Genomic DNA, 26254 nt, shown 5'->3' on the forward strand with positions numbered 1-26254 from the left:
CTTCTAAACCCCCGACAGATGAAGTCTGCTTTATGGTTCATGCACATAAATATGCATCTGACTCTTTGTAGGATTGGACATGAGAACATGACGCGAAATCAAGGGTGTCAAACTCATTTTTGTCGTGGGCCACTTTGGGGTTACATCTTCCCTCGGAGGGCCTAAATAAATGTTTATGTATTATTACTTGTACACAACAAATTGATGAATTACCAGTTTTGAAATCAGTCGAATCAACTAATAGTTTGTTCAATTATTGTCTGAGTGAGTGTTAACAGGGTAACAAAATGATTGCAAAATCGAAACGCTATTTATTACACATGACAATTTGACATTTCGGTACAAATTTAGCAAGGATCATGGAAGTTGACACGCATCATTTGCTTTCACGGGTGACATAAAATGATGTGGCGGGCCAGATCTGGCCCCCGGGTCTTGAGTTTGACACCTGTGCTCTATATCAATACATTTCGTATCAATACAACCCATTTGCTACACAGTAATCCAATCTATCCATCTGGTGGAACTGCAGTGGGGGAAAAAAAATAAAAAAGGCTTACAAAACCTAACATTTAGAACTGAAGAAGCCTTTTAGATTAAAGGTCAAACGTCTTCAACAAAGAAGAAAAGTCCAGTTGCCTCAAATGAACCTTTGCAGATTACCAGGACACGAATGATTGAGAATCGATCCAGACAACTTGCGACACGGCATGTTGGCCCATAGCAAAGCACACCTACAGAATTGTGTGCGAGCAGTACTTCAGTCCAATCAGTCCCATTGTAAATTAGCTCAACATGTTCCATTCATTATGCATTAATGAATGGAACAGGCGATATACAAATATGATTATACACGACATTATAATATTTGTTCCACTTCTCCCCAGGTGACTGCTCAGTCGTCCGTACTGAGTTTTGTCTTCAGTTGATGATGCTCCGTCCACAAAGACTGACCTGGCTTCCTTTCGGGCGTCTTGGCCCGACGCAGCTTGAGCACCAACGCAAGGATGACCAACAGTGAGCAGAGCGCAACAGCCACAGGAAGGCCGATCCACAAGCCCGAATGACATGCTGAGCGAGCGTCACTCTCTCCTGCACAGACGGTAAAGAGTTACATGACCTCGTCACACGTACGCAGTACATATACATTTTTTTACTCCTCATTCCTATTATGTAATATAATAATAAATTTCAATATATATATATTTTTTTAAAAAACGATACATAGTCGAAAGACACATTTACAGATGGAATAAGCATTTGGAATTATTGTTTCCGTTGCATTTACTGATGCTTTACTCTTTTATTTTGATTCTTTGTCCAATCTATTTTGACCATTTTTTTTTCACATGCAGTATTTCCCAAGTCAAGTTCTTTATGTGGTATTGATATGCAAGGAGTCCTCGAATTGCCATTCTACAGAGGTGACATCACCCAAAATTGTACCAGTCAGACCACACTGTAGTCTAACATCCATCCATCCATTTTCAGATCCGCTTTATCCTCACAAGGGTCACGGGGGGTGCTGGAGCCGATCGCAACTGTCCTCGGACAGTAGGCGGGGGGCACCCTGAACCAATTGCCAGCCAATCGCAGGGCACACAGAGACGAACAACCATCCGCGCTCACACTCACACACACCTAGGGACAATTTGGAGTGGTCCATTAACCTGCCATGCATGTTTTTGGAATGTGGGAGGAAACCAGAGTACTCGGAGAAAACCCACGCAGGCACGGGGAGAACATGCAAACTCCACACAGGAAGGCCGGAGACCGGGATCGACCCACGACCTCTGCACTGTGAGGTCGACGCACTAACCACTTGAACATTGGGCCGCCTGTAGTCTAACAATAACATACAAAAAAAATAATGATAGCTAGTATGTCAGTAACTGAGTTTGTCGTCTTGTGCCACGTGACGATTTATTCTTACGCCACGGGCCATCGGCCATTGCTAAATGGCACTTAGGACTGTCGCGGGCTGAGGACTCCCTGTACACCGGATTTGCTTTCTTGATATTTTTATCTTCAGTCATAGGAAAACAAAAGATTTGCGCTTGATTTTTTTCTTTCTTGTAATTATACGAGTCATGAAGTTACCTTGCGAATAGACGCTGATATTCGAATAGCCGGAACTCTTTACTGCTGCTCTCCTCCAGCCATGGGAGAGAGAAGGGAGCCACTCTTCCACCTCGCAGCAATAAAGACCGCGATCTGAAAGAGTGGGCTTCAACACGGTGAGGCTGAATTGGTTGGGCAAAGCGTGAGCAAATCTCAGCCGCTCTCGTCTCTCAAACCAAAAGTCTTTGAAGGTTGAGTTTCTATACGACGTGAACAAAGCTTGCCGTTTGGTCTCTCTCTTCTCCTGCCAATACCAGGTGACCTGGAACTTGGAATCCAGGCTCGATTGTTGGCTGATGTGACAAGAGATGGTGAAATCCTGTGATGTGCTCACGTTCAACGCCAACTCTTCTTTTCGGACAGACAGGTTGGTGTCTGTCAAAAGTAGCAAAAATGATAAATAAGACATTCTTTAGGTTAACCGGGAAAACTAAATAAAGATTCATCATAAGTCTGCTGGGATGTCGTCTAGCCTGTGGCCATGAATAGGAAAAGTAGGAGAAAATGCCAAATATGCTCCTACCTGTAAATTTCACAGACAATATGATGGGGCCACCATCAGCTGAAGCCTTCTGCTCCCATTGGCCTTCACGCGCAACTTGGTACTGCTCCACCCGACAATGGTACGTCCCACTATCCCCCTCGTGGATCCTCTCAATTTCAAGACCGAAGACGCTCCTGCTGGGTCTGGACAGACGAAGCCTGCCCTGCAGGCCGTGAAGACCCTTGCTCTCCGGATACCTCAGTAGGCCCGTGTGATCAAGCTCCAATAGCGGCACGGCAGAAGATCCAAGGCTGCTGTAGAACCAGGTGACTTTGTAGAAACAGGAATCGCTGGATGCACCCGAGATCAGCTCACAGTTGAGTTGCACTTTGTCGCCTTCTTTTGCAAGGACTCGTTGCTCTTTGTTAGCCAAAAGCAGATCAGTGGCTGCACGAAGGAGAAATCCTAGTTAATCCACAACAAAATAGTGTGGGGTGCATGAAACATAAAAGATCTCACCGGGCTCAATAAGTGTCAGTTGAGTGGTTCCGGAAACCGAGGGGAGATTGTACCATTCGCCACGAGGATCTTGCAGCCACTCCACTACCTCGCACACATAAAAACCTTGATCTGAGATTTGAGAATCCCGAACGGTTAACTCAAACTGAAGCTCCTTAGTTTGCTGCATGCTGATCCGCCGGCTGTGGTCCACTGTCGATGTTACGATGGAGTCTCGATCCGAGGTTAAGACGGTCACGTTTTGGGTCTGTTGTTGCAGAATCCAGGTGACGGCGTAGCGAGAAGATCCAGAGCGAGAGGATTGAACTGAGCATTTTATGGTGAAGTCACTGTTGATATTTGTTGTCAAGGCAGGACTGGGTGTCAGAATGAGGTCATTCTCTAAGAGAAGGTGAGAAAGGGAAGAGGTTTTATCCAAAATGGCTCATGTACTAAGTAAAAGGGATATGGAACCTCATGGAATTTGTTGTGACTATTTTGAAGGGTATTTTCTCCCGTTAAATCATTTTAGACTTTCAGAATGGCCTATTCAGGCCCCTCTGAACATTTTCATAGAACGTCAAGAATTTGGTTACTTTGCTCACACGTAAGCGGACCGATCTCAGTTCGCCTTAACCCGATAATGCCATTTATATCATATTTGATACATGCATTTTCATTATGTAACTCATTCTTTATATTATCGGTACATTAAATCATCTGTATCAAATTTGATACTGCAGGTTTAAAATATGATTTTCCCAAAATTATCATTTTCAGATGTAATCTACATAATGCTTATTAATGTGATACGACAAATATCTAAAACAACATGATATGGCAAAAATATTTTTGTGGATTTTGTTATCAGGGTTAATGAACATCTCAGTTCCCAAAAATCAGATTTTTCTGGCTATTCCTTGATGGGTCAGGCATTACAGGGTTTAAACTGAATCACAGATAACACGCGATTCATTTCACCGACAAAATGAGCATGTCTGCAATTAAACTGTGCAACAGAAAATTCAATAATTTAGACAGTCCCTCAATGATCATGTGAACTATGTCCTACTTTCAATCAAATGTTGACATGTAAATTATGGCCGGTGTTCCTTGTCCCTTGCAAGCAATTGACTTCAAGTTTTCTCTACTGAAATTTCACTCAATCAAAGTTCGACATCCATCCATCCATTTTCAGATCCGCTTATCCTCAAAAGGGTCAAAAGGGCCTATCCCAGCCGTCTTCGGACAGTAGGCGGGGGACACCCTGAACCGGTTGCCAAGTAGAGGAAAAAGTCTAAAATCTTCATTCAAGCTATTTTCCCCTTTTTCTCAATCGCTCTGTCCTCATCGGACGACATAAAAGGGTTTGTTTACTCGCGGTGCAACAGGATGTCACTTAAGCTTTTGTCACCCTGAACTACACGCGACGTCTTGGCGAAGAGTTCAACTGAAACCTTTTGCGTCAAGCAACTTGAATTGCTTTGAGATATGCTTTGCAAATAAAAATACCCCCAAAACAGTACCGCAAACAAAAAACTCTTTGTCATCAAATTCTAACCAAGGGGTTCCCTTCGGAGAGTTCTGAGTTCGATTGGTTTCCCACCTGGGTTCTGCACCACGACCATCAGCAGGTTGGATGGTGACAGCTTCTTGTGAACGTTTTTCTGGAAAACGGACACCCGGCACTGGTAGCTCCCTGCCTCCCTGTGGCTGGCACCATTGATAAGAAGGTAGTAAATCCTCTCACTGGGTCTGTTGTCAACCTTGAGGTGGTAGCGTTGCTGCTTTCCAGACCAGCTGACGGCACCGTCATAGTACATCGTCAGGATGTTGTCTAAGGTCGACGTGCCCCGCTGCAGACTCCAGGAGAGCGTTATGGCGAGATGTGGCCCTTTGACACGGCACATCAATTCCACATTGTCTCCCACAGTCACAACGCTCTTGCGACTGATCAAATTCACGCTCACAAAAGAATCTGGAACACAAAATTTTCGGGGCTGGTAAGAATGGCAAGTCGTGCATTCTATGATAATCTTGGTGGGCAAGCCAAGCATTTGATGTTGGGAAATTCACCAAGCATACACGTTGTTCTGGACTTCATCGGGCATATAGAAGCTACAATGTGTTGAAAACTAACCCAAAGGGGCCACCGTCAACTGGGTCGTGGCTGATTGGCTGTTGGTCTTGCTGTGACTGTTCCATTCAAACACCACACACCGGTACATGCCCGAAGCATCCGGCGTGATCTCATCAAGCTCCAGGACGAAGATGTCGTCCGCAGGTCGCGTAGCCCTGACCAGATTTAAGACCTCGACAGCGGCCGTCTCCATGACACCGTCTTGACTTAGACCGATGAGAGCGGTGAACGCGGGTTTCTGCGCTACGTTGCGCTGCCAGCTGACGGAGAGCTGGCCCTTGAAGCCGTGCACTTTGCAGGTCAGCTTCAACGTGTCGCCTTCGTTGACATGCACGGTGTTTTGCATTTCGACTAAGAGTCCACTGGCTGTAATGAGAAGAGATATAACGTGTGAATCCACTGTAATCGCATTTTGGCAATTTTCTTCTCCTGCAAACTGCAGTTTACGTTGAGAAAAACAAGCTTTTTTGAAACTTCACCCAGGTGGAAAACTGTTTTGATCTTCTTTTTCCTAAGCCTTTTTCCACTTAACCGCCGGGTCAGCTGCCCTTCTTTTTATCTTCCAGGATATCCTTTTATCCAAGATATTTGACTCAGACGTCTTAATTTATATTTTTGACAAGGATGTTCTCACTGCATGTCCTTCCTGACATCAACCACAGAAAAAAAGCATGGGCCCAGCCTTTATTTATCCAAGACAACTTTCTCTCAGGGCAGCTAGTTTGTTGTCTGTGCCACGATAGCCCAGCAGATCGCTCAGCTTTATTCCGCTGACAAACCGCCTGTCGCAGTGTGGGTATAATCGGTCATTAGTGTGCATTTTGTAAGCGGTTAGACACTTCCAAACGGCACACATGACCTTCCCACAGTGTCGGGATGCATTTTAACATCATACCAAGGAGCAAGGAAGTGCTCTTGACCACTTCTGTTTATGAAATAAACAATGAACATTTAAAACCGGCGCTGCAGATGTAAATGCGTGGCTTGGCACAATGAACACATTTTCTCTTTTTCGAGGAACAGTCTAATACAGGGGTGTCAAACTCATTTCCCATGGTGGGCCAAATACGGCCTCGGTAGATGTCAAGTGGGCCGGACCATTAAAATGATACCATACTTTGCTATAAATAACCAAAACAATATGTCTTTCCTTTGTTTTGGTATAAAGAAGCACAAGAACATTAGGAAAATGTTGAAATTTAATGAACATATCTTTTACAAAACATTTCAGGGAGCACCTTACATTTCCTTCGACAAATGTGCAATTTAGTTTTATCATTCACAAATATGCATTGCAACTGATACCACTGATTGTACAAACTTTAACAAGTAATTGGTATTGAAAAATATAGAGATGCACTTTAAGATGAAACGAGATTTATAAAGAAAGGAAGTTTTAAACCATTTACACGTACATATAAAATCTAAATGTAATCCCTGCCTACACCTTCCAAACTCAGGAGAGTGCTATTAAATGTGTAAATGTCAGAGTGCTATTGATAGCGTCTGCTGCCATGGGTCTGTCTCAGTGACGGACTGAGGCTGCTGTTGTCTTCTTCTCTGATCAAAACAGTGTCCCCTTGCGGATACTCAATGAATTGCACCTTATTAAAAATATTAATTCTGTGTCTTTTATGCATTTTTTTCACTTTTAAATTATCCTGCGGGCCTGATTGAACCTCCTTGCGGGCCGGTTCCGGCCCGCGGGCCGTATGTTTGACACCCCTGGTCTAATAGCATTGAGGATGAGGGGTGGCAGCGACCCAACAGATTGAGTAGATAAGAGCTACAGGGAAAAGACTGGCTATCTTTTTCACAGCTTTTTCCCCAACAAACCGCCTTGTATGTAAGGATCATGATGCATGATGAGTGTGTGTGTTGTTGTGTTTTCTGCAACTGTTACTGATTGGCATTAAAGTTTGGGTCGTAGCTTATTGCTTTGACATGTAATGGACAGCCAGCAAAAACCATTGTAGGTACAACCATGCACATGTGGACGTAGTTGGATATATGTTAATAACGCAACCTGAAGTTGAGACGCTAACGAGCAGGGAGCTGGAGTCTTGGGGTTCGCCTTGCACCAAGTCGCCTTGCTGTCCTCTTTGTTGGGGCCACACTCGGCACGCATACGCGCCCTGGTCTTCAGTGCTGACAGGCTGCAAAATAAAACGGTAATCTCTCTCCCCAATCCTGCTGGTCCTGAGCTCTCCTTGCTTCTCTCGCTGGTTGTACTCAGGCCGCACAGACAGAACGCCCGTGGGGCCTATTCGGGCCAGCTCGACACCTGCCTGGAGCCAGGCTACGGAGAAAAACTTTTCCTCCAGCTTTTGTGTGTCAATATTGCATGTTAACAGCAGCTCCTGCCCTTCCTGCAGAGATGTCTGCTGCGCCGACAGTCTCACCACCACAGAGACCTTGTCTGGCACAAGCTCTGTACAGCCACATAAAAGGGAAAAAGTAAAGAAAAAAGAAAAAAAAATGAGCATAGCGACATAAACAACACACCACACATCCTGTCAGGAAGCCACCACAGAAGAGGAAGAGCAAAATTATATGTCAGCTCATCCAGCATGTCGAACAGATGGTGTGCTTAAGCAGCGTCTCACCTATAGCTCACTCACTGAGACTGAAGGTGTGCCTCACAGATCCACCCCAGCTCCATTTCTTTTCACCATTTACATAAATCAATATTCTGCAAATGTGTTTACCTTTTTTCATGTGTTGCATCTTCAACTTGCCTTTGATACTCTCCAACCACGTTTTTAATATTTCAAAGTGGTTTTGAATGCTAGCAAAGCAAAAGCTGTCATTTTCTGACGACATTATACTCTAGATCGTTATCGCATTTTTTTTTTCATGAATTTTATTTTGCCGCTAGATAGTAGGCATGTAAACTCAGATTTGAAACAAAAAGTCTTGGGAAAAACTGACCAGTCAATTCAAACAATTCTATCTATTGATGTATCTGGTAAAAATTGATTTCATGTTATCTTTACCCACCATCAAGCGATTTTCACTGCCATTTCACAGAACGCCACTGATTTCATGGATTACATAGATTACATTATAGATTTATCATATCGGCATGACTGCTGTAATTATGTTTAAAAATAATAAAGAAATAACAAGTGAGCTTTATTTTCACCTATATTTGATCAACAAAATGTAAATAAATGTCCATGCCTACTTTTGATTGTCAAAAAAAACAAAAAATGACGTACAAATTCAAGATACAATCTTATTCACAGGGCAACATGATTTGCTGAGTTTTAGGGTTTCAATTCCAGCTCTGGCCATCCTGTGTGGTGTTTGCATTTTCCTCGGCTTTCACCAGGCACTCCATCTTCAACCCACATCCTCAAAACATGCACACTAGGTTAACTGAAGACTCTAAAGGTGTGAAACTCATGGCCTGAGGGCCCATATTATGTAGCCTGCAAAAGCAAATTATATGCATCAACTTCAACAATCTTTGGTAAAATCGGTCTCAAAATTGGAAAACATCATGTGCAATAAATAGTAATGCTGAGATTTGGCAAGATTTTTTTTGTTACCCTTTTTATCGTAACTAAAACAATAGTTGAACAGATTGATTCAGACCTTTGATGGCAAAACAAGTACAGTAATTCATCAATTTATCAATTTAATGGTTATATCGCTGGCGTAGGGACGAAACCTCCATTATCACAATTTGGTAATTTTCATTTGTTTTCACAAATCTATACTCTTGGTCAGTCTCCATGTGTAGGTGCTACTGTATTTATAAAAAAATACTGACTCATTTAAAGTGTTCAAAATGGCTGGCTAACTTTGACGATGCAATGTCAAAGGTTGATGACAGGATCTCCTAAAAAGTGAAAAGTTCCTGACCTCTGCCTTTCACAGCTAGCGTGGTCTCCTCTGTAGTCTTCTGTGTAAGCGAGTACCAGGACAGATCGGGATCCTCGATCCACTCTTGAGCGTGGCAGTAGATCCGCCCCGCATCCGACGGCTCCAACCGATCCATCGTCAGCCTGTACGTGGCCTCTCCGACTTTATCCAGTCTTATGAGGCCGGCTTGGTAGCGCCCTTGAAATTCCGGGCCTGGCCTTACCGTGAAGTCTCTGTCCAAAGAGATGATGAGCTGTGTGTCGTCATCATCACCCTCCTTGCGGAGATGCCAGGCAATAGACAGATGGGTGTGCTGGATGGTGTTGCTGGAAGCTTGGCATGTTAAAGTGAGCGTTTCACCCTGGTTATAGCGCAGCGAGGTGGAGGTGGCTGATGAAACACTCAGGGAATCGTCAATCACTGCGGCGACAAGAGGTTACTGAAGCACCATCGTACCGGCAATGTCAGTTTTGGATAAATGGCAACTGATTACCTTTCACGGTAGTTATCACACTGTAGAGTCCATCATAACTATATTCGGGGTTGATCACAGCGCAGTCGTATTCCCCTTCATCATCTTTCTGGAGACTTTTTATCTCAAAAAGGACGGAGTTGGACGTTACATGTGTCAAGGTGATGTCGTTGCCTCTATTGCGGTACACTGCATAACCAAAGGTCGGGTCTTCGGTGCTAATGATGTTCAGGACCATTTGCTTCGCGGGCTTGGTGACGCGGAATTCAAATTCTTTCCTGGAGTCGACATTGGTGAATCCGCTCACGTTGCAGGAAATGAAGAGCCGAGAGCCTGCCACACGGTACAGAGGTCCAGCCTGGATCTCAGTCAGCACTCTGGCATTTCCTGAGTATTGCATAGGAATTAAAACAAACAAAAAAAATGTTCAATTAAAAAAATTGTACAGTGAATCTCTTCTTATTCGCGGTTTGCTAATCGCAAAATCACCCCCAACACTGGCTAACCTGAAAATAGAAATTACTGTCAATGAAGTATGGTGAGGTCATACATCTGCACTGCGGTACTAAAATCGTTGCGTGTTAGGAATAATGGTCGAAGATGATATTGAAATTGTTTTGGGGGATCATATTTTATGCTGTATTTATGATTTAAAATATCAATAAAGGTGACTAAAAACATTTTCGGGGAGAAGCGCACTTACTCGCGTCAGGGCTCAGTCTCTATCGCCCTCATTCCCTTCCTTAAAAAAAAAAAACGTACATATATATTTATATTACATTATATTTTCTGTTTTTGATGTAACGTACATAATGCTTATAAATGTGAGACAACAAATATCTAAAACAAAATAATATGGCAAAAATATTTTTGTGGATTTTGTTATAAGGATTAATGAACATCTAGTTCCCAAAAATTAGATTTTTCTGGCTATTCCTTGATGGGTCAGGCATTAAAGGGTGAAAACCTGTTGCTAACAAAGGTTTTAGAGTAAACAGTCGATTATGAAAATCTGTTTTTGAGCCCTTTGACAAAACACTCAATTTAAAAAAAAACTGGATCATATCTCGTTTTTGTTTTCTCTTTTTATAAAATAGAAAATATATACTAGTCTTCTTTTAAAAATAATATACATGAGAGTTTGTTCATCATTTAAATCATTTTCTTTAGTTTTATCTTTACGATCCATCACGGGAGACCTTTACAACAGCAGCAATTAAATGTATGACATACCGAGGAGCAAAAGAGTTGCCATACACAGGAGCAAACAAGGAATCCATAAGTGCAAAATGAAATTCAGCATCCTGAATCAGCTCGTTGACTGTGTCAATGCAAAGAATATTGTGTGTGTGCATGTGTTTGAATGTGTTCTCACGTGAATTTAAGTGGCTTGTGTTTCCTGTGAGCAATCAAGAGGAAGTGCGAAATACTGTATATCCTGCACGTAGATTGATTTACCGCGGTACACAATTAAGTCTGATTGTCACTCATGGTTAAATGCCCCTGTGTTATTTTCAGCGGGGGTATTTGGGGCTTATAATACTGAGATAAAATAAGTGTCTAATGTCCCACTATCTTGTCATTAGTAATAGTTTGGAAAAAAATATTACATTGCCTCAGTGAAGATGTGGTAAAAGGTGAATGGAGCCCATCTATTAAAAAAAAAAAAAAAAAAAAAAAGTTTTATTTGTCTCATTGGCATACATTTTTCAAATCATATTTTTATGATCACTTCCATAATCTGGAGTAAAGACACATCAAATGATTCACGAAGGTTAAAGTTTAACGAAAACAAAACCAACGATAAAATAATATATAGCCTCTTTCTAATGACAACACTGACACCTAGTGGGGAAAGAGGTCAATAGCACTACCATCGATCATGTCCCTCAAGGAGTAAGTAACACGCGTTTATAATAGATGAATACAGTATAGATGATCCAAAATCGCGATTGGATATGAATAAAATAAGGACTTTCTTAAAATAAAAATGGAAGAAGTGATTGTAACCTGCACCTTTTTTTCTTTCTTTCTTTCCTGGTAATGACCAACATACTATGGTCTTTATTTTAACATCCATCCATCCATCCATCTATCTATAAAGGCGGCACGGGAGACAACTGGCTATCGTGTCCACCTCACAGTGCAGAGGTGCAGGGTTGGATTCCAGCTCTGGCCTCCCTGTGTGGCGTTTGCATGTTCTCTCCCTGCCTGCGTGGGTTTTCTCAGGGTATTCCGGTTTCCTCCCACATTCCAAAAACATGCATGACAGTATGATTGAACACTAGTCTAAATTGTCCCTAGGTATGAGTGTGATCTCATAATTTAATGTATTAATTTAAAATGTAACACAATTGCACTTATTATAAACACAAATTTACAAAACTATTGCAGTTGCAAAATAAAACATATATCATTGTAAACGTTAGATCCATGACTTTTCAATATATTCATGAAGTGTTTGCCGTCGTGTTTTGATCGTACTTGAAAGTTCTCTTGAGTGTCTCTGATACTGTGGCCCCATTTGTGTTCAACAAAGTAGGGGGAATTTGTTCAGTCTCAATTCAGGAAGTGTCTAAAAACAAATGTTGCTACATCTGTAAGTTGACGACCGAACAGAAATAGGAACTTTGCAAAGCAGCTGCAGAAGGGCACTTGCATGGAAACCGCACGGGTATATTTCGCACATCTTTTTTGAAGCAGTGCGGGTGCAGAGGAGCTTGTGAAGATGAGCGACTCACTTGAGTGGACGACAGAGTGCCCCTTGTCTCTCGTCGGGGATGACCCGTGCCCAGAGAGGGAGAGTGGCACAGAGTACCACTGGGAAGATGGAGGCCTGCCCGCGGCGCTGCAGAGAGGCATGGAGGACTTGCAAATTAACCTTGAGCTGATCGACGTGGTCGTGTGTGTTCAAGGACATGAGTTCCCTTGCCACAGAGCCATCCTTGCTGCGGCCAGTCAATACTTCAGGTAAAAAAAAAAAAAAAAAAAATTAAAGCTGCAAGGAATAATGACGAGGCCCTCGGACTTTCTGTTTTCATGATGAATCATTGAAATGAGTGTTAAACTTAAGCTCCACACTCCAAGACCTGGTTCTGATTGGCTAGCTTCCCAAACGCCATGTTTATAATTGTCTTTGGGAATCTGATTTGACTGACTGTAATCCAGTGAGTTTTTGAGTCTTAGAAAGGCCTCAAAAAGATAAATTGATTTGGTCAAACAAACCACAAGGACAAAGAAGTACTTGCTCATGTATTAATGAGAATGACTTGATGGGTTTTGCTGTGCTCAGGGCCATGTTTTGCAGTGGTTTGAGGGAGAGTCACGAAGCAAAGGTGGAAATGAAAGGACTGGGCAGTGAGACCATGCAAACTCTCCTGCAATATACGTACACCAGCCAGGCCATCCTCACTCAGTCAAACGTGCATGATGTACTGGAAGCAGCCAGTCAGTTCCAGGTAAGCGTTCCCTGAAAAAAAGGAACCAAAAGTATAATGTCACTGGCCACTTTATTCGGAACTTTCACACGCAATCTATTGCGAGCCTCTGCAGGAGCTGGATAATACTGTATAAAAATTTTAACCAAGGAAACAAAATGTTGGCAGGTGGGTCAAAAGTAGGTGCAGTGGTGCCTTAAAGTAGAAGTGGCGTGACAGTTTTTTCAAGATCGGATTTTTGTGTATTTATTTTTTGCCAGCCCCCACATTTTCTTTACAGTAATATGTTCTATGTCCAATCCACCAGTCTAAACACAGAATTCTGATTAATATTGCATTTGTGGTTTTTAGCCACCTCAGGGGACGGCCATTTTGCTGCATTCTGTCAACTGAAAATGACATCCTGGTCACTCAGCCCTCAGGTCACGACCAATTACGTCTCATTCGTTTTCTCCAGCAACCGCTTGACAAAATAAAACTGAGTAAATTCAACAAAAAACGATTTCAGTGTATTTAGTGCAAAATTCATGTGCAAAATTGTTCATCCTTCCTAAAATTGCTGTACGTATGTTTTTTCTTGTAGTTCCTGCGTGTGGTGGATGCATGTGTTGGTTACCTGAGCAGATCCCTCACCTCGGATACTTGCATTGGCGTTTTAAACCTGGCGGATCGGTACGCCCTTCCCACTCTGAAGACCAAGGCTCAGGACTACATCGTCTCTCACTTTTCCCAGGTAGTTAGGCAGCAGGACTTTTTGGATGTGGCGGCCGAGTCACTGGAGATCATCCTGCAGCGGGACGATCTGGACGTGAGATACGAGGAGTGTGTTTTCGAGGGTCTCATGCGCTGGGTGCGTGCTGAGCAGGAAGAGCGACGCCACTTACTGGCCAGGTTGCTTTCGCACGTGCGACTGCCGTTGTTGGAGCCGGCGTACTTTGTGGACAAGGTGGAAGGAGATGATCTGATCCGCAGCTGCGGCGAGAGTTTTCCTCTGCTGCAGGAGGCCCGAATCTTTCACCTCTCTGGAAGGGAGGTTGGTATCAGCACATGGACTAAAGCATGGGTGTCTAAACTTTCTCTTCCAAGGCTGCATACAGAAAATTCAAAGTTGTACATGTACATTTAATGATGAAACACCGAAAAAGACAGAACTAATTTGCAATAATCGCAGGTGTTTTTCCATCGGTGATGAAACAATACATAGCCTACATGTGAATGTTTTTATATGTTCTGAACCAAGAACCAAAACATGAGTAATGTGTACAGAGATGTTTTTGGTGGTGCAAAAAAAAAATGGTGATATATGTGCTCAGATTTAAAAAAAAAAGAGAAAAAGAAATGGAAAAATAGGCCATGAGAATGATTTCAATGCCACAAAGATGGATTTCGATCTTAATATTTCGTCAATTGGGTTCCAGACGCATAGGTTTGGTAGCGAGCATTATTAAATAGTGTAAGGCACCACAATCAGTCTGGACCATGACAAAAATTGATCAAAATATCCATCAGTTAAATTGTATCAATGACAAATGTGATGCACTATAGTAATGGACTTCTCGTATTACATCCGACACGGAAGATGTGACTTCATTTCTCATATTTGTCCGACCGCATTATTTTCAACTCATTAATGTCCACATGGAAGAGTACACTTGGAACAAATTAACTTCAGCAGTCATTTTGATAGAATAACCCGTCACTTTAAATTTTCTTCCCCCAAAAATCTACTTCCAATTAAAAATGGAAAGAATATAAACATCCTTGTTTTGTGCTATAGGTGGTTTCAGAACGAACCAAACCGCGCATGCGGCACTTCCTGTCAGAGGTGTTCCTCATCATCGGCGGCCGCACCAAAGACGACCGCTTCATTTCCACTGTCACATGTTTGGACCCACTCAGACGCAGTAGGCTCGAGGTTTCGAGGCTACCGGGCACAGGCATGGAGGTGGAGGCCCAGAACAGGAAATGGGTGGAATTTGCTTGCACTGCCTTTCGCAATGAACTTTATATATCTGGTGAGAGTGTATTTTTTTTCTTTACCACTGCCACCACACACTGGTAGCACAATATGTATATACACACACACACACACACACACACACACACACACAAAGAGCCTCATGCACACACACACACACACCATTCAAAATTTCTCCTGGGTGAATGGCAATAAGTTCTCACAGACACACTCCAACCGTCGGAGGAGTATATAGGAGGAGAAAAAAAAACATTCTGAGTAAAAGGAAAATGTTTCTTGAATGCTATTCTAGGAGGTAAAGAGACCCAAACAGATGTTTGGAAATACAACGGAGCTCTTGACAAGTGGATCCAGATCGAGTCTCTGACGACCGGCCGATGGAGGCACAAGATGGCCGTCCAAGGGGGGCGGGTGTACGCACTGGGTGGGTTCGATGGCGTGCGTAGGCTCGATTCCGTAGAGGCTTATGACCCTTTTCACAACCGCTGGACACAGGTAAGTAAGTATGCACCCAGATTCACTGTCATATTGCCTCAAGAGAGCAAGGTTATACAATCCTGGCCCATGTATCTCATGAAAAAAAAGAACCATTATCAGCTAGCTGGCTTTGTTGTAATTTTACTTTTCATCCAAATAAATTGAAAGTTGACCAGTGTCACGGAGGACCTTTGAAATTCCACTTATAAATGCTTTACATTAAATAGCGTGACATCGCTTTTCACATGTTTCTGCTGCCTTATTGGTGCAGGTGACGCCACTCACAGTGGGTGTGAGCTCCTTTGCTGCCACGGGCTTCGACAAGTGGATCTTCGTTATTGGCGGTGGGCCCAACGGAAAGCTGGCGACCAATGTGGTTCAATGCTGGGAACCCGGAACCGACTTGTGGGAGCTGCGGGCGCCAATTCCCATTGAAACAAAGTGCACTAATGCTGTCAGCTTCAAGAAATGCATCTATGTAGTTGGCAAGTTTCGATCCTAAATATAAACGGTAGACCGCTGCAATTCACATGGGATAGCAACCAAACCATTTGGTCCATACCCTTTAAATCTTTTCCAGAAACATCTATGTAAGCAGTTTCAACTGTAAATATACCCCAAATAATGATCCCAAAACTCTTTAATATAAGTTCAAACTCATCTTACAACATTCCCCTGAAAAATAAATGTCTTGCAAATGTCTCACGTGTGAAAAACATACATATACAGCAAACACTCTCCATAACCTCCGCTAACAACCCTGGCTAAACTGTGTTCCTCCCTGACATCTAAAGCGCGAAAGAGCTTAGAACAACATCAACTATGACATACTTCCTTGTCACCAATTATTACTTTTCCATTGGCCAGGACTTTGGCACAATGTTGTGGCATATTAGAAAAAACAAAAATATGCGGATAGGTGAGTTTTTTAAGGCACCTGAGTATAGGTTCCACAGAAAAAGTGAGTTGGTTTAGTTGTGCATATTGAACCACCAATAGGCAGGGGTTCAATCAGTAGGGTCTGAGGCTAGCAAAAATCTCTGAGTAATTGACACCCACCCAAAAAGGTTTATATAATTGCCTCACAAGATGGCATCAATGCACTACTTTTGTTTTTGACAAGGCTTTGGTCTTTCTAGTAAAATCTCCTCCCCTCACTTCAACATACCATACCGTGCCACCAAGATACCAACGGACATTATGGAAAGACCACAAAATCAACATGTAGGTTCATTTCTCAGCCATGTTTTATTGCCGCCCGTCCACTTTCAGCAAGCTTAGGCTCCATCTAACCTGCAACCCAAAGGAGGGCTTACAACAGAAGATGGCTTGAGCACAAAATTCATTGTGCCTAAATTGAAATTCAACAAAATGTGCTGCTTCCAATAGATGACGATAGAAAATACAATGCACTCAATCTATGGTGACATCATCCTCTTTGTCCCCACAGGTGGGGCCATGCACACCATGTATTGCTACACCCCTGAGTCAGACTCCTGGTCCGGTGTGATCCTTCTGGGTCAAAGGGCGAGCTGTGCCATCGCTGCCTGCAACAACAAACTCTTCATCACAGGAGGCCGCAATAACAAGAACCATGTCATCTCCACGGTCATGTGCTGGGATGATGATGATGGCGTTTTGTCAGAAGAATGCGCCTTGCCCATGGGCGTTTCTCACCACGGCAGTGTAACACTGTTGAAGTCCTACACACACATGCAAAAGGTAGCACCGGTGACCGACTGCCAAAGAATTTGAAAAGAACGCTATCGTGTGTCTGCTGAGAGGCATGCATTATTACGAGTGACCATCATTACAGGTTACAGGTTTTCTAACTTAAATTGAGACAAGGCAAATACATTCCTGTAGAAGAAAAAAAAAAATGCCCCAACGAGAATTGACGGTTAGATTGCTGTATGCTCTATTTGTATATGTGCCGCTGCATGTGTGTAATTTTTGTTAGCCAGTGTTTTGCATCTGGGGTAGGGAACTCCGGTTCCTCGAGAGCCATATCCTGCCTGTTTTAGATCCCACCCTACTCCAACACACCTGATTCAATTGATCATGATCTTGTTTCAGGATTCTCCATAGCTTGCTGATGAGCCGATTATTTGAATCAATTCGTGTTACTTTTATGGTAAATGGTACCTGGGACTGACGAATAAAGAGCTTGAAAAAAGTGAGCTGTGCGTCTTATTTGGAAAAAAACTGTGTGAGAAAAGGAACAGACTTATTTGAAACTGAGAGCTACTTCTTCGGTAGTGACGAATACAAAGTCAGTATGATATACGGTTCTAAAATAACACATTTGCCTTTTATTGTTATTTGTTCTGTTAATGGTAGCTTAATTCAAATTCCACAACTACAAAAAGAAACAGAAAAAAACCTCTCTCTCCACAAATCAAAAATTAAGCAAAGAAATGATCCATTCATTTTCTGATCGACTTATCCTCACGAGGGTTACGGGTGTGCTGGAGCTGATCCCAGCCATTTTCGGCCAGTAGGCAGGGTACACCCTAAAGTGGTTGGCATTGGTAGATTTGAAATTGTAAATATGGCTGTAAAACAATGTATCTCACTGTAAATAATGTATTTTTTGAACTTGGTGGTCTGTCTGTCTCTTTTGAATGGTGAGAATTGAGTACAGTAGTTTTACTTTATTTTCAGTGTAACTTAATTAACTTTAATGTAACTTGCTTTTTACTCTGTTCAAACGACCAGGATATTTCTAATGCAGTGTATTAAAAGAATAAATTCACGCAAACTGGTGTTCGGGAAAATCCATGCAAAATACTGTATCCAAAAAGGACCAAACTGTAATGATATTCTTTGGCAGTAGGGAGCAGTGTTTATTAGTTTATTGCCAAGCCTAACATGTACAGTGTACAGTATAACCGAAAATAATGTGATCAATTCTTCCATTAAGCAACAACAATATATATCTGTAAATAAAGCAACTTCAGTCATCCTCTCCTCGTGTTTTAGTGGTCCTTTACAGTGACATTTACCAACGCTACCCACCATGAAGAATGACGTCAGCTTCCTGGCAGAATCTTCAAAATAACACCAATATGTGTAAACGTTCAATTACAAATCCCTGTCGTGGAGGGAATAAACTTGCGTTCGCAAGTATTTCCATGATGGTATATTTAGCTCACCTCTGGACTACATTTGGCGTTTTTTGGGAGGAGTCGTTAACGCTCCGATAGTTGCTCTAATTGTGAAAATTGACTGCGTCTGGAATTCAGGTGTCGCATTACCTGGGATAGACAGTTAAAAAAAATACACCTAGCTCTTTTGAATTCAAGTTTAAGGGTTTTGTTCGCGACGATAAAGAAAAAAATAAACATAGAATTACTATGAAATAGTCACGTTCGAGTGGGAACGGTGAAAGTTCATCGCGTGTTTACTCATGGCCCAACAACGCTTTCTGGTTTATTTCATGAGTGCCTACGGTTTAGGTAAGTAAGTTTCGTCGTGATTTATGATAATCGAGTTGGAAAATTAACACGGTATTACTGTATTACTGATGAAGTGTGTTAAACTTTTGTTGAACAAACAAGTGTTTTTAGTGTAAGGTGTTGGCAAAATGTTGCCTGCCTTCATTAATATGTAATACGTAACTGGTCCAAAGTAATAGTACACTAGTTCACCACGACTGTTTATGACAGTCAATGCTTCATTGCTCAAAATTGTCCATATAGTTTTAAATAATGGGCCAAAAAACATAACATCGACCTCTTTAAATAATTTTGACAAGACATGTTTTGTTGTTTTCTGCAAAAAAAAAAAAATGGACTCGGACCATTATTTTAGGTGGGTGACGATATGTATTTCCTGACAGGGGTCTTGAATAATGGCAAAAACTAAAATCAAGAACAAAGAAAATGGAATCTAAAGCAGTATTGGTTAGGTATCAGAGGAAGGAAGGCAGAACTGTTGTTTTAGGCAAAGGAAGCAAGAGCGCAAAATATGGTTCAGAGAGTTAAGCAAAGAAGTGGGGAACTAAGGAATTGAGGCAGAAAGGTAGGTTGGAAGGAAGGAAAGAAGAAATAAGCAGGCCTTTATTCAATAGAATGTTTTGAAGGAAGGCAGAAAAGCTTCAGTTTTTGGCGACTGGGTGTAAGGATGCATGAATAGAAAACAGGTGTGATGGAGGCAAGAAAGGAACGGAGGAAGGCAAAAAAGTAGGCTTCCGTAGCTGTAACCAAAGGAGGGAAGAAAGGCAGTTAGGAAAGAAAAGGTGCCAGGAAATATCAGGTCTTTCAAGAAAGACGAAATGGGTCAGAAAAGAAGGAGGGAAGGTGGGAACAAAAGCGCAAAAAGTAGTTTAGCAAATGATGAATCAATAGTAAGGCTTCAACAATAAAAAAGTAAGGAAGTCAGAAAGGAAAAGATGCCAGGAAAGAAAATGTAAATGTAATAAAATGAATTACTTTTCATGTGGTTTCTTTCAGATATTTATTTTTCAACTCTTTTCCCAGTTTCTGCACAGGTTCCAAATTATGCACTCAAAGGTCAAGAGATCAACTTGGTGCCGTCCATTTTTGGACAACCTGATGAAATTCTCTGGACACACAACAACAAGAAAGTGGTTTTGTTTGACGGCATGGAGGAGTTTGTCTTCCCTCCATATGAGAACAGGCTCACTCTGGATTGGGCCTCAGCAGAACTCGCAATCAAAGACGCCACATACGAAGACAGTGGAGACTATGAACTGGAATTGGACGTATACAAGCAGTTGCATCGTTCCAAGTATAAATGGGAGGTTATAGGTCAGTTTACTAACATGCGCATTTAAAACAAAAAATTGGAACGAAATGTCAATTTCATCTTGGTGAATGAATATTTTAGGGCTGAAGCAATTAAATTGATTACCAAAAAAAGTCTTTGCAGAGAAGCTTCGCGGTGATCTTTTTTTTTTCCACACGGAGTAATGGTACTGCAGACTCACCCAACACTACGTGCGGAAAAAAACTGACGTGATAACGGTGAGCCAGGAGGAAAATCTGCATGAAAGACAGATTATCCAAAGTTTAGGATCATTTCACACTGAATAGTGGAGATAAATGCTAAATGTCTCCTGCAAAGCAGAACTAAATGCACCACAAACAGCACATAGTTGATTGACAACTCAACTCAATCAGAAAGCTACTGCAATCTTGCCAACCATCATGTCATGCCCCCCCCATTGGTCACGGATAATAGACACAGCCCCGGGTGCACTTTCAATTGCTCTATTGCACAAACGGTAACAAAATAATAACTAATAAGCACATTCATATGCAAGCTGCGACATGGTTCCTGTGGATCCTTAAAAATCTTAAAGACATTGAATCCATACATTCATTATCTGATCCGCTTATCCTCACAAGGGTCGCAGGGGGTGCCAGAGCCTCTGCCAACTGTCTTTGGACAGTAGGCGGGGTACACCCTCAACTGGTTGCCAGGCAATCGCAAGGCACACATAGACAAACAAGCATTTGCACCCACAATCACACCTATGGACAATTTAGAGTGTTCTATTAACCTGCCGTGCATGTTTTTGGAATGTGGGAGGAAACCGGAGTACCCGTAGAAACATGCAAACTCCACACAGGAAGCCGGAATCGAACCCTGTACCACTGCACTGTGAGGCGTTACGTGCTAAACCAGTCGATCACCGCGACTTCTGTCATTGAATCCCTGAATCTAAAAACAACATTTAACATTCATAAAGATAATTTACAAAGCGACTAGTAACACTGTGCAATCCGTATTATGGAGCCAACAAAAGTTGTCATTTCTGTATTGTAGCAACTTTGGATAACAGGCATCACTGGGAACATCGTGAAGTTGGTCTTTAATTGAATATCAAAATGGCATTTAAAAGTCTTGAATTTATCTTGCCTGAAGCTGTACTAATGCTGTGCTATGGTCGCAATTGACCACCAGGTACTTTGTATTAATTCACTTTCCGTTGTATGCATTTGTTTGCAGATAAAGTATCCAAACCGAGGATATCCTGTGAAATGGTCGACACATACCAGGCGACACTCGTGTGCTCAACAGATTCCAAACATCTTCGTTTAGTACAGTTCAAGTGGAGCTCAGGTGGAAAGAGGCAACCGGGTCCCAATTTAACAATTACCCTCAGCGATGAAGATGACGATCGAGTTTACCGTTGTGATGTGAGCAACCCTCTGACCAATGAAACGGCTACATTCACTGCCAAGGACTGCTTCCTGGGTAATTTGAATCACTTACGCAACTTAATGACTCATGCGGTCGTTGAACGTTGGGCGCTATTTTGACAACGCACAAACTGGAGGTTTGCATTTCTGTGCAGATAAAAAATCTGCTGCCCTACTTGCCATCATCCTTCCCGTCATTTTTGTCATCGCCTTCATTTTGCTCATGGTCTTGGGCTTTGTATTCCGCAGAAAACTTCGAGATACAGGTAGAAAAAAAACACAGAAGGTGACAAACACAAAAGTAACCTAAATAATGAAAATGTGAGCAGTTGTGTGCGCACGGTGCTGTTGTTCTTGTCTTACTGACAAAAATTGGTCCTTTTCTCTCTGTTCTTTCAGCGTGTTTTGAAAATACAAAGAAAGGGTTTTTTAAAAGACGGTGGAGCGCGACAGAAGGTATCTGATTCATCGACACTAAGACGCATGCAATGACTTCATCTTCGGTTTAATTCACAGTAAATTATTAGTACCGTAAATTACTTTGTTTGGGACTCGGGAGTGACTTAATTGCTTGGCTCCTGCTGGGCTCCATTTAAGTTTATGATGTCCGTACAAGTTTCAGGGTCCAGTCAAGGTGACGAGACCACATCCTTCTTGGGCGGATTCCCTACGCTTCCGTCCAATCAGAGGCTGCGCCCTTTGCTTCCAAGTGATTGGATTGATTCTGCTGATGGCAACGAAGAAAAGCACGATGCATTAAATGGTTAAGTCGATCATATTCTCCTTTATCCTCTGGCTTGCGTTCTTCTTTTCGGACTGCTTTTAATGAATTCATTTGTGTGTGTGTGTGTGTGTTTTAGGGTCAAACAAGGAGTTGACTGGGGATGAGGGTGTAGAGTCTGATGCAGCCACTGGCCTCACCACTTCCTCCAAAACACCTAATTCCCCTTTGACCTCTTCAGACTTGAACACTACAACTGAAAATGAGGATATCTCATCCCAGCAGATCTCTGGAGACACCTCAGGGGAAACTGAGAGTGAAGTTGACTCACCTGAAGTTAATAGGCCCGACTCTACGTCTACGGAGGAGAAAGCTCCACAAGAAGAAAAAGAAAGAGTTTCTGAGCAGGAGCCACTTTCAGACATTGCGCAAGGAGCGTTGGCGACTGGAGGTGAGGACCGGCAGGAATCAAGCACATCGGCCCCTGCGGGTGACACGCAGTCAGATAGTGAAGGTGATGAGGCCATCGCAGATGAGGAACAGAGTGAGACTGAATCCCACCAGTCCGCGACTGACGCACCACACGACGGGAACGCAAATACAACTGAAACTACAACTGAAAACAAATGTCCTATTTCAAATGAACTGAATGTCGAACAATAATGATCACACGCACAAATAACCACGAATGCTACTGTTATACAATTAAGAAATATCTAACACTGTGACTTTAATAATCTCAGCGCAGACTGTCATATTGGACTGATGTTATATAACTGCTTAAGACATGCTGACAATCAGAAAAATATGACTCAGAGGCCAAAGTTTATAAGCACTTAAGTTGTAAATAGTGTAACTATTTTTCTACAAAAATACCTGCCATGTGGAATGAATGGTAATTATTTCTTTCTCAAGTATTGTTTTGTCATTGACCAGCAACGACCTGACACCTGAGCTGCATCGGACGCTGTACACTTGAATTTTAAGAGGGAAGCCAAGTCAAGCATTCTTTTGATATTCTATATAACCCCACTAGTTTAAAAGGCAAAATGGACGCTCTCTGAGATGGATTAAAAACGGGAGGACTTTTCTGCTTAATTCATATTCGACAAATTCAATATGAACCAGAATACTGTGTTGAGACAAGTGTCGGCGCATAGAACAAATTATTGACATTTTTGACTTGACTTCCCCTTTAAGTTATGATTTGCATTTGTATGTAAGGCTGAAAATCCGTGTTTAAATATATTGTACAATTTAAAGTAATAAAACAAAATCTAAACAATTGTTACGGCTCTCTGAAGCTAAGATGCACTACGGTATTTGTGCTTAAGTATTTCAGCTTTCTTGCTAGCAACAATATTTTAATTTGAGAAACAAAGCCAGTACTGCTGGAAATTTCTGCTCACTGCTTTGCACGTTTTTTTCAAACTGTAATACTTCACCATACAGAGAACTTGTATTTCCTTGTTTTGGAATCATAAAGTTGTGATTGACTGCAAATTGCAGTTGGCTGGTAACCAGTTCAGGGTGCACCCCGCCTACTGCCTACCGGCATCGGCGCCAGCACGAACGCGACTCTCGTGAGAGTAAGCGGATCAGATTATGGATAAGATATAAAATCTATTTTATCTCGGAATCATAAACCTGTTATTCATTGCAAATTGCAGTACATGGAATTAATGTTTCAAAATATGTGAAGTCGTTGGTAAATAAATGGTCTGATTTATTGCTCAAATTATCTTGCTGATACTGTTTCAATTTGTTTATTATATTGGTGATGGCTAAAATAGTTTACATTCAAGTTAAAAATGAGTGGACTCAAATTTCCCCTCATCTTATTCTGATGATGAAAACTACATTTTCAAGCTAGGATCCGGTACTACGTTTGAGAATGAGTTGATCATAGAGGACAAAGAACATCAAAAATATATTCACATTTGAGGGACAGAAATCGTTCATAAAAATCAGATGAACAGTTTCTCCTACGTACATCATCACCCACCACGCTAAAAGCAGTAAGTACACATTTTCCGATTAAAAAAAAATCACTTAATATGGTTAAAAAATAGGTATACGGGACTAAATGTGTACCCTAGCCAAAATTATCCCAACGGAGCCAACAGTTGTAATAATATCCTTTGGTCATTAGAGGGCAGTCTTTATCAACTTGTAGTTATAAACAAATCTTGCTTAAAGGACAGCCTTGGCTTTATATTGTCTCTCATCTAAATGCCTTATAAGAGTGTGATATCAAGTCAGCAGTTATACTGAGCACCCAGACTTACAGTGGCTGTTGCCACTGACATGTTTCATCATGTCCTTCGTGATTCAACTGGAGGTGCAAGTCAGATCAACAACTTCACGCCTGTATCTGGAAATAAAGAAGCAGTGGGGTTGCACACACTGTCTGACAGGCCGCTGCAGATTCTGGAGGACAGGCCCGCCCCGTGTGGGAAAGTCACGCATGATTAGCTTAACCTTTGAGTCACAGAGGAGTCTGTGATCTGCTACCACCTGACCTGAGGGTTCAGGGCACGAGCGCGAAATGAACACTATCACGTTTCAGTGGTCACAACAAATACCAAGGGGATATTCGAGGATTGAATATTTGTGGCTCTTCAGTTGAGGGTCACAATGTGGTTCCACTGAAGCCCAGCAGGAAAGCTGGTACCGATTCCATCGGCAGAACCCTGCTTTGTCCAACATATCGTTACTGTCTGATGACAACCGTGTATTTTATATATGTATTTAAAAATCACATAAGCCCACTGTAGTGAGACTGAATGAGGACATGTACATTTAATAATGGCATTCCACAACAATTTCCACATGTCGAAATGTCATTAAAGTATTGTATTTACACTTTACATTGAAAACAGCATATTTAATGGATTAATGGCTAATCTACAGCAGACTTGAACCCTTTCATGCACCCTGTAACCTGATAACATGATAAGATGTCCACCGTAGTAACAGTTGTCCCTGAAAGGGTGAATGAATGCATTCCTTCAGCGTTTTGTCAGTCGTCCTGCATAAAGATTGTGATATTTGAGTAAAAGTTAAAGTCGGCTGGTAGGATTTCTTGAGTAAATACTTTTTAGTTCTTGGCTTTTTGCTGTTCTTAACTATAAAAACTAGGCATTGGAACTTTAAATAAAAGTATTCCAAAAAAGTGAGTGGTTAGAATTTTGGTTGTTTCATACATCCATTTTTTAATCCGCTTACCCTCACGAGGGTCGTGGGCATGCTGGAGCCTATCCCAGCTGTGTTCTGGCAGTAGGCAGGGGGCACGCTGAACTGGGTTGCCAGCCAATGGCAGGGCACACATAGATGAACAACCATTCACGCTCACAATCACACTTAGGGACAATTTAAAATGTTCCATTAACCTGCCGTGCATGTTTTTGGAATGTAGCAGGAAACCGGAGTACTTGGAGAAAACCATTGTCTTTATTTAATTTAATTTATTTGATTTACTTCAATGGTATGATTAACGATGTGTGTTGGCTCACGAGCTCATCAGCCAGGCCAAAGCATAACAGTAGTCTGTTGGCCTTAAGTCGGAAGAAGTGACATAGAGAGATGCATTACCGGTGCGTCCACATAAATTTGTCTCATTTTCATGATCTCTCCCATTCCAGTCTCCCCAGTGATGTTTTTTGGCATGAATAAAATGTGTCGCCTCACAGAATGCACATACAGTATTTAAATCTAAGACAACTCCAAAATACATTGCAGTAATGTACTCATATGGGGAATTTGCGCCCTCTTGTGGAGTTGTAATCTGTACTGCTCTTAAAATTGCCCTCACTCTTGGCTCAAGCAGAAATCCTTTCAAACGTCAAGTTAATAAAAAATCTCGACGTTAACCATATCTTAAGAA

At 42.0% G+C, this 26254-nt stretch overlaps 3 protein-coding genes across 6 annotated transcripts; 2 read left to right on the forward strand and 1 right to left on the reverse strand.

Moving 5' to 3' along the window:
* Positions 1 to 546: 546 nt before the first annotated feature.
* On the reverse strand, positions 547 to 10964 carry LOC109531242 (immunoglobulin superfamily member 3-like). The gene is made up of 10 exons (XM_019895435.1): positions 10819 to 10964; positions 9607 to 9972; positions 9114 to 9533; positions 7270 to 7674; positions 5244 to 5609; positions 4710 to 5081; positions 3125 to 3505; positions 2645 to 3052; positions 2101 to 2496; positions 547 to 1092 (listed from the first exon to the last, which is right to left on the reverse strand). The coding sequence occupies exons 1-10, from the start codon at positions 10886 to 10888 to the stop codon at positions 896 to 898; spliced, it is 3381 nt and encodes a 1126-aa protein (XP_019750994.1). The 5' UTR covers positions 10889 to 10964; the 3' UTR covers positions 547 to 895.
* A 1160-nt stretch (positions 10965 to 12124) lies between these two features.
* klhl6 (kelch-like family member 6) lies at positions 12125 to 17524 on the forward strand. Of its 3 annotated transcripts, none has more exons than XM_019895438.1 (7): positions 12125 to 12555; positions 12878 to 13043; positions 13606 to 14055; positions 14800 to 15037; positions 15293 to 15495; positions 15749 to 15955; positions 16928 to 17089. In XM_019895438.1, exons 1-7 carry the CDS (start codon positions 12314 to 12316, stop codon positions 16985 to 16987), a joined length of 1566 nt encoding a protein of 521 aa, XP_019750997.1. In that variant the 5' UTR covers positions 12125 to 12313; the 3' UTR covers positions 16988 to 17089. The 3 variants fall into 3 exon arrangements, with proteins under 3 accessions (XP_019750997.1, XP_019750996.1, XP_019750995.1); XM_019895437.1 differs by having other exon boundaries at positions 12128 to 12555; positions 13756 to 14055; positions 15749 to 15962; positions 16928 to 17524; XM_019895436.1 differs by having other exon boundaries at positions 12131 to 12555; positions 15749 to 15962; positions 16928 to 17524.
* Positions 17525 to 18631: 1107 nt separating this feature from the next.
* Positions 18632 to 24109, forward strand: LOC109531306 (uncharacterized). Of its 2 annotated transcripts, XM_019895541.1 has the most exons (7): positions 18635 to 18935; positions 19959 to 20249; positions 21454 to 21702; positions 21803 to 21913; positions 22047 to 22103; positions 22270 to 22410; positions 22508 to 24109. In XM_019895541.1, the coding sequence occupies exons 1-7, from the start codon at positions 18887 to 18889 to the stop codon at positions 23029 to 23031; spliced, it is 1422 nt and encodes a 473-aa protein (XP_019751100.1). In that variant the 5' UTR covers positions 18635 to 18886; the 3' UTR covers positions 23032 to 24109. The 2 variants fall into 2 exon arrangements, with proteins under 2 accessions (XP_019751101.1, XP_019751100.1); XM_019895542.1 differs by lacking the exon at positions 22047 to 22103 and having other exon boundaries at positions 18632 to 18935.
* Positions 24110 to 26254: the final 2145 nt, after the last annotated feature.

This window comes from Hippocampus comes, unplaced genomic scaffold, assembly GCF_001891065.2.
Source record: "Hippocampus comes isolate QL1 unplaced genomic scaffold, H_comes_QL1_v1.1 scaffold237, whole genome shotgun sequence".
NCBI classification, from domain to species: Eukaryota; Metazoa; Chordata; class Actinopteri; order Syngnathiformes; family Syngnathidae; genus Hippocampus; species Hippocampus comes.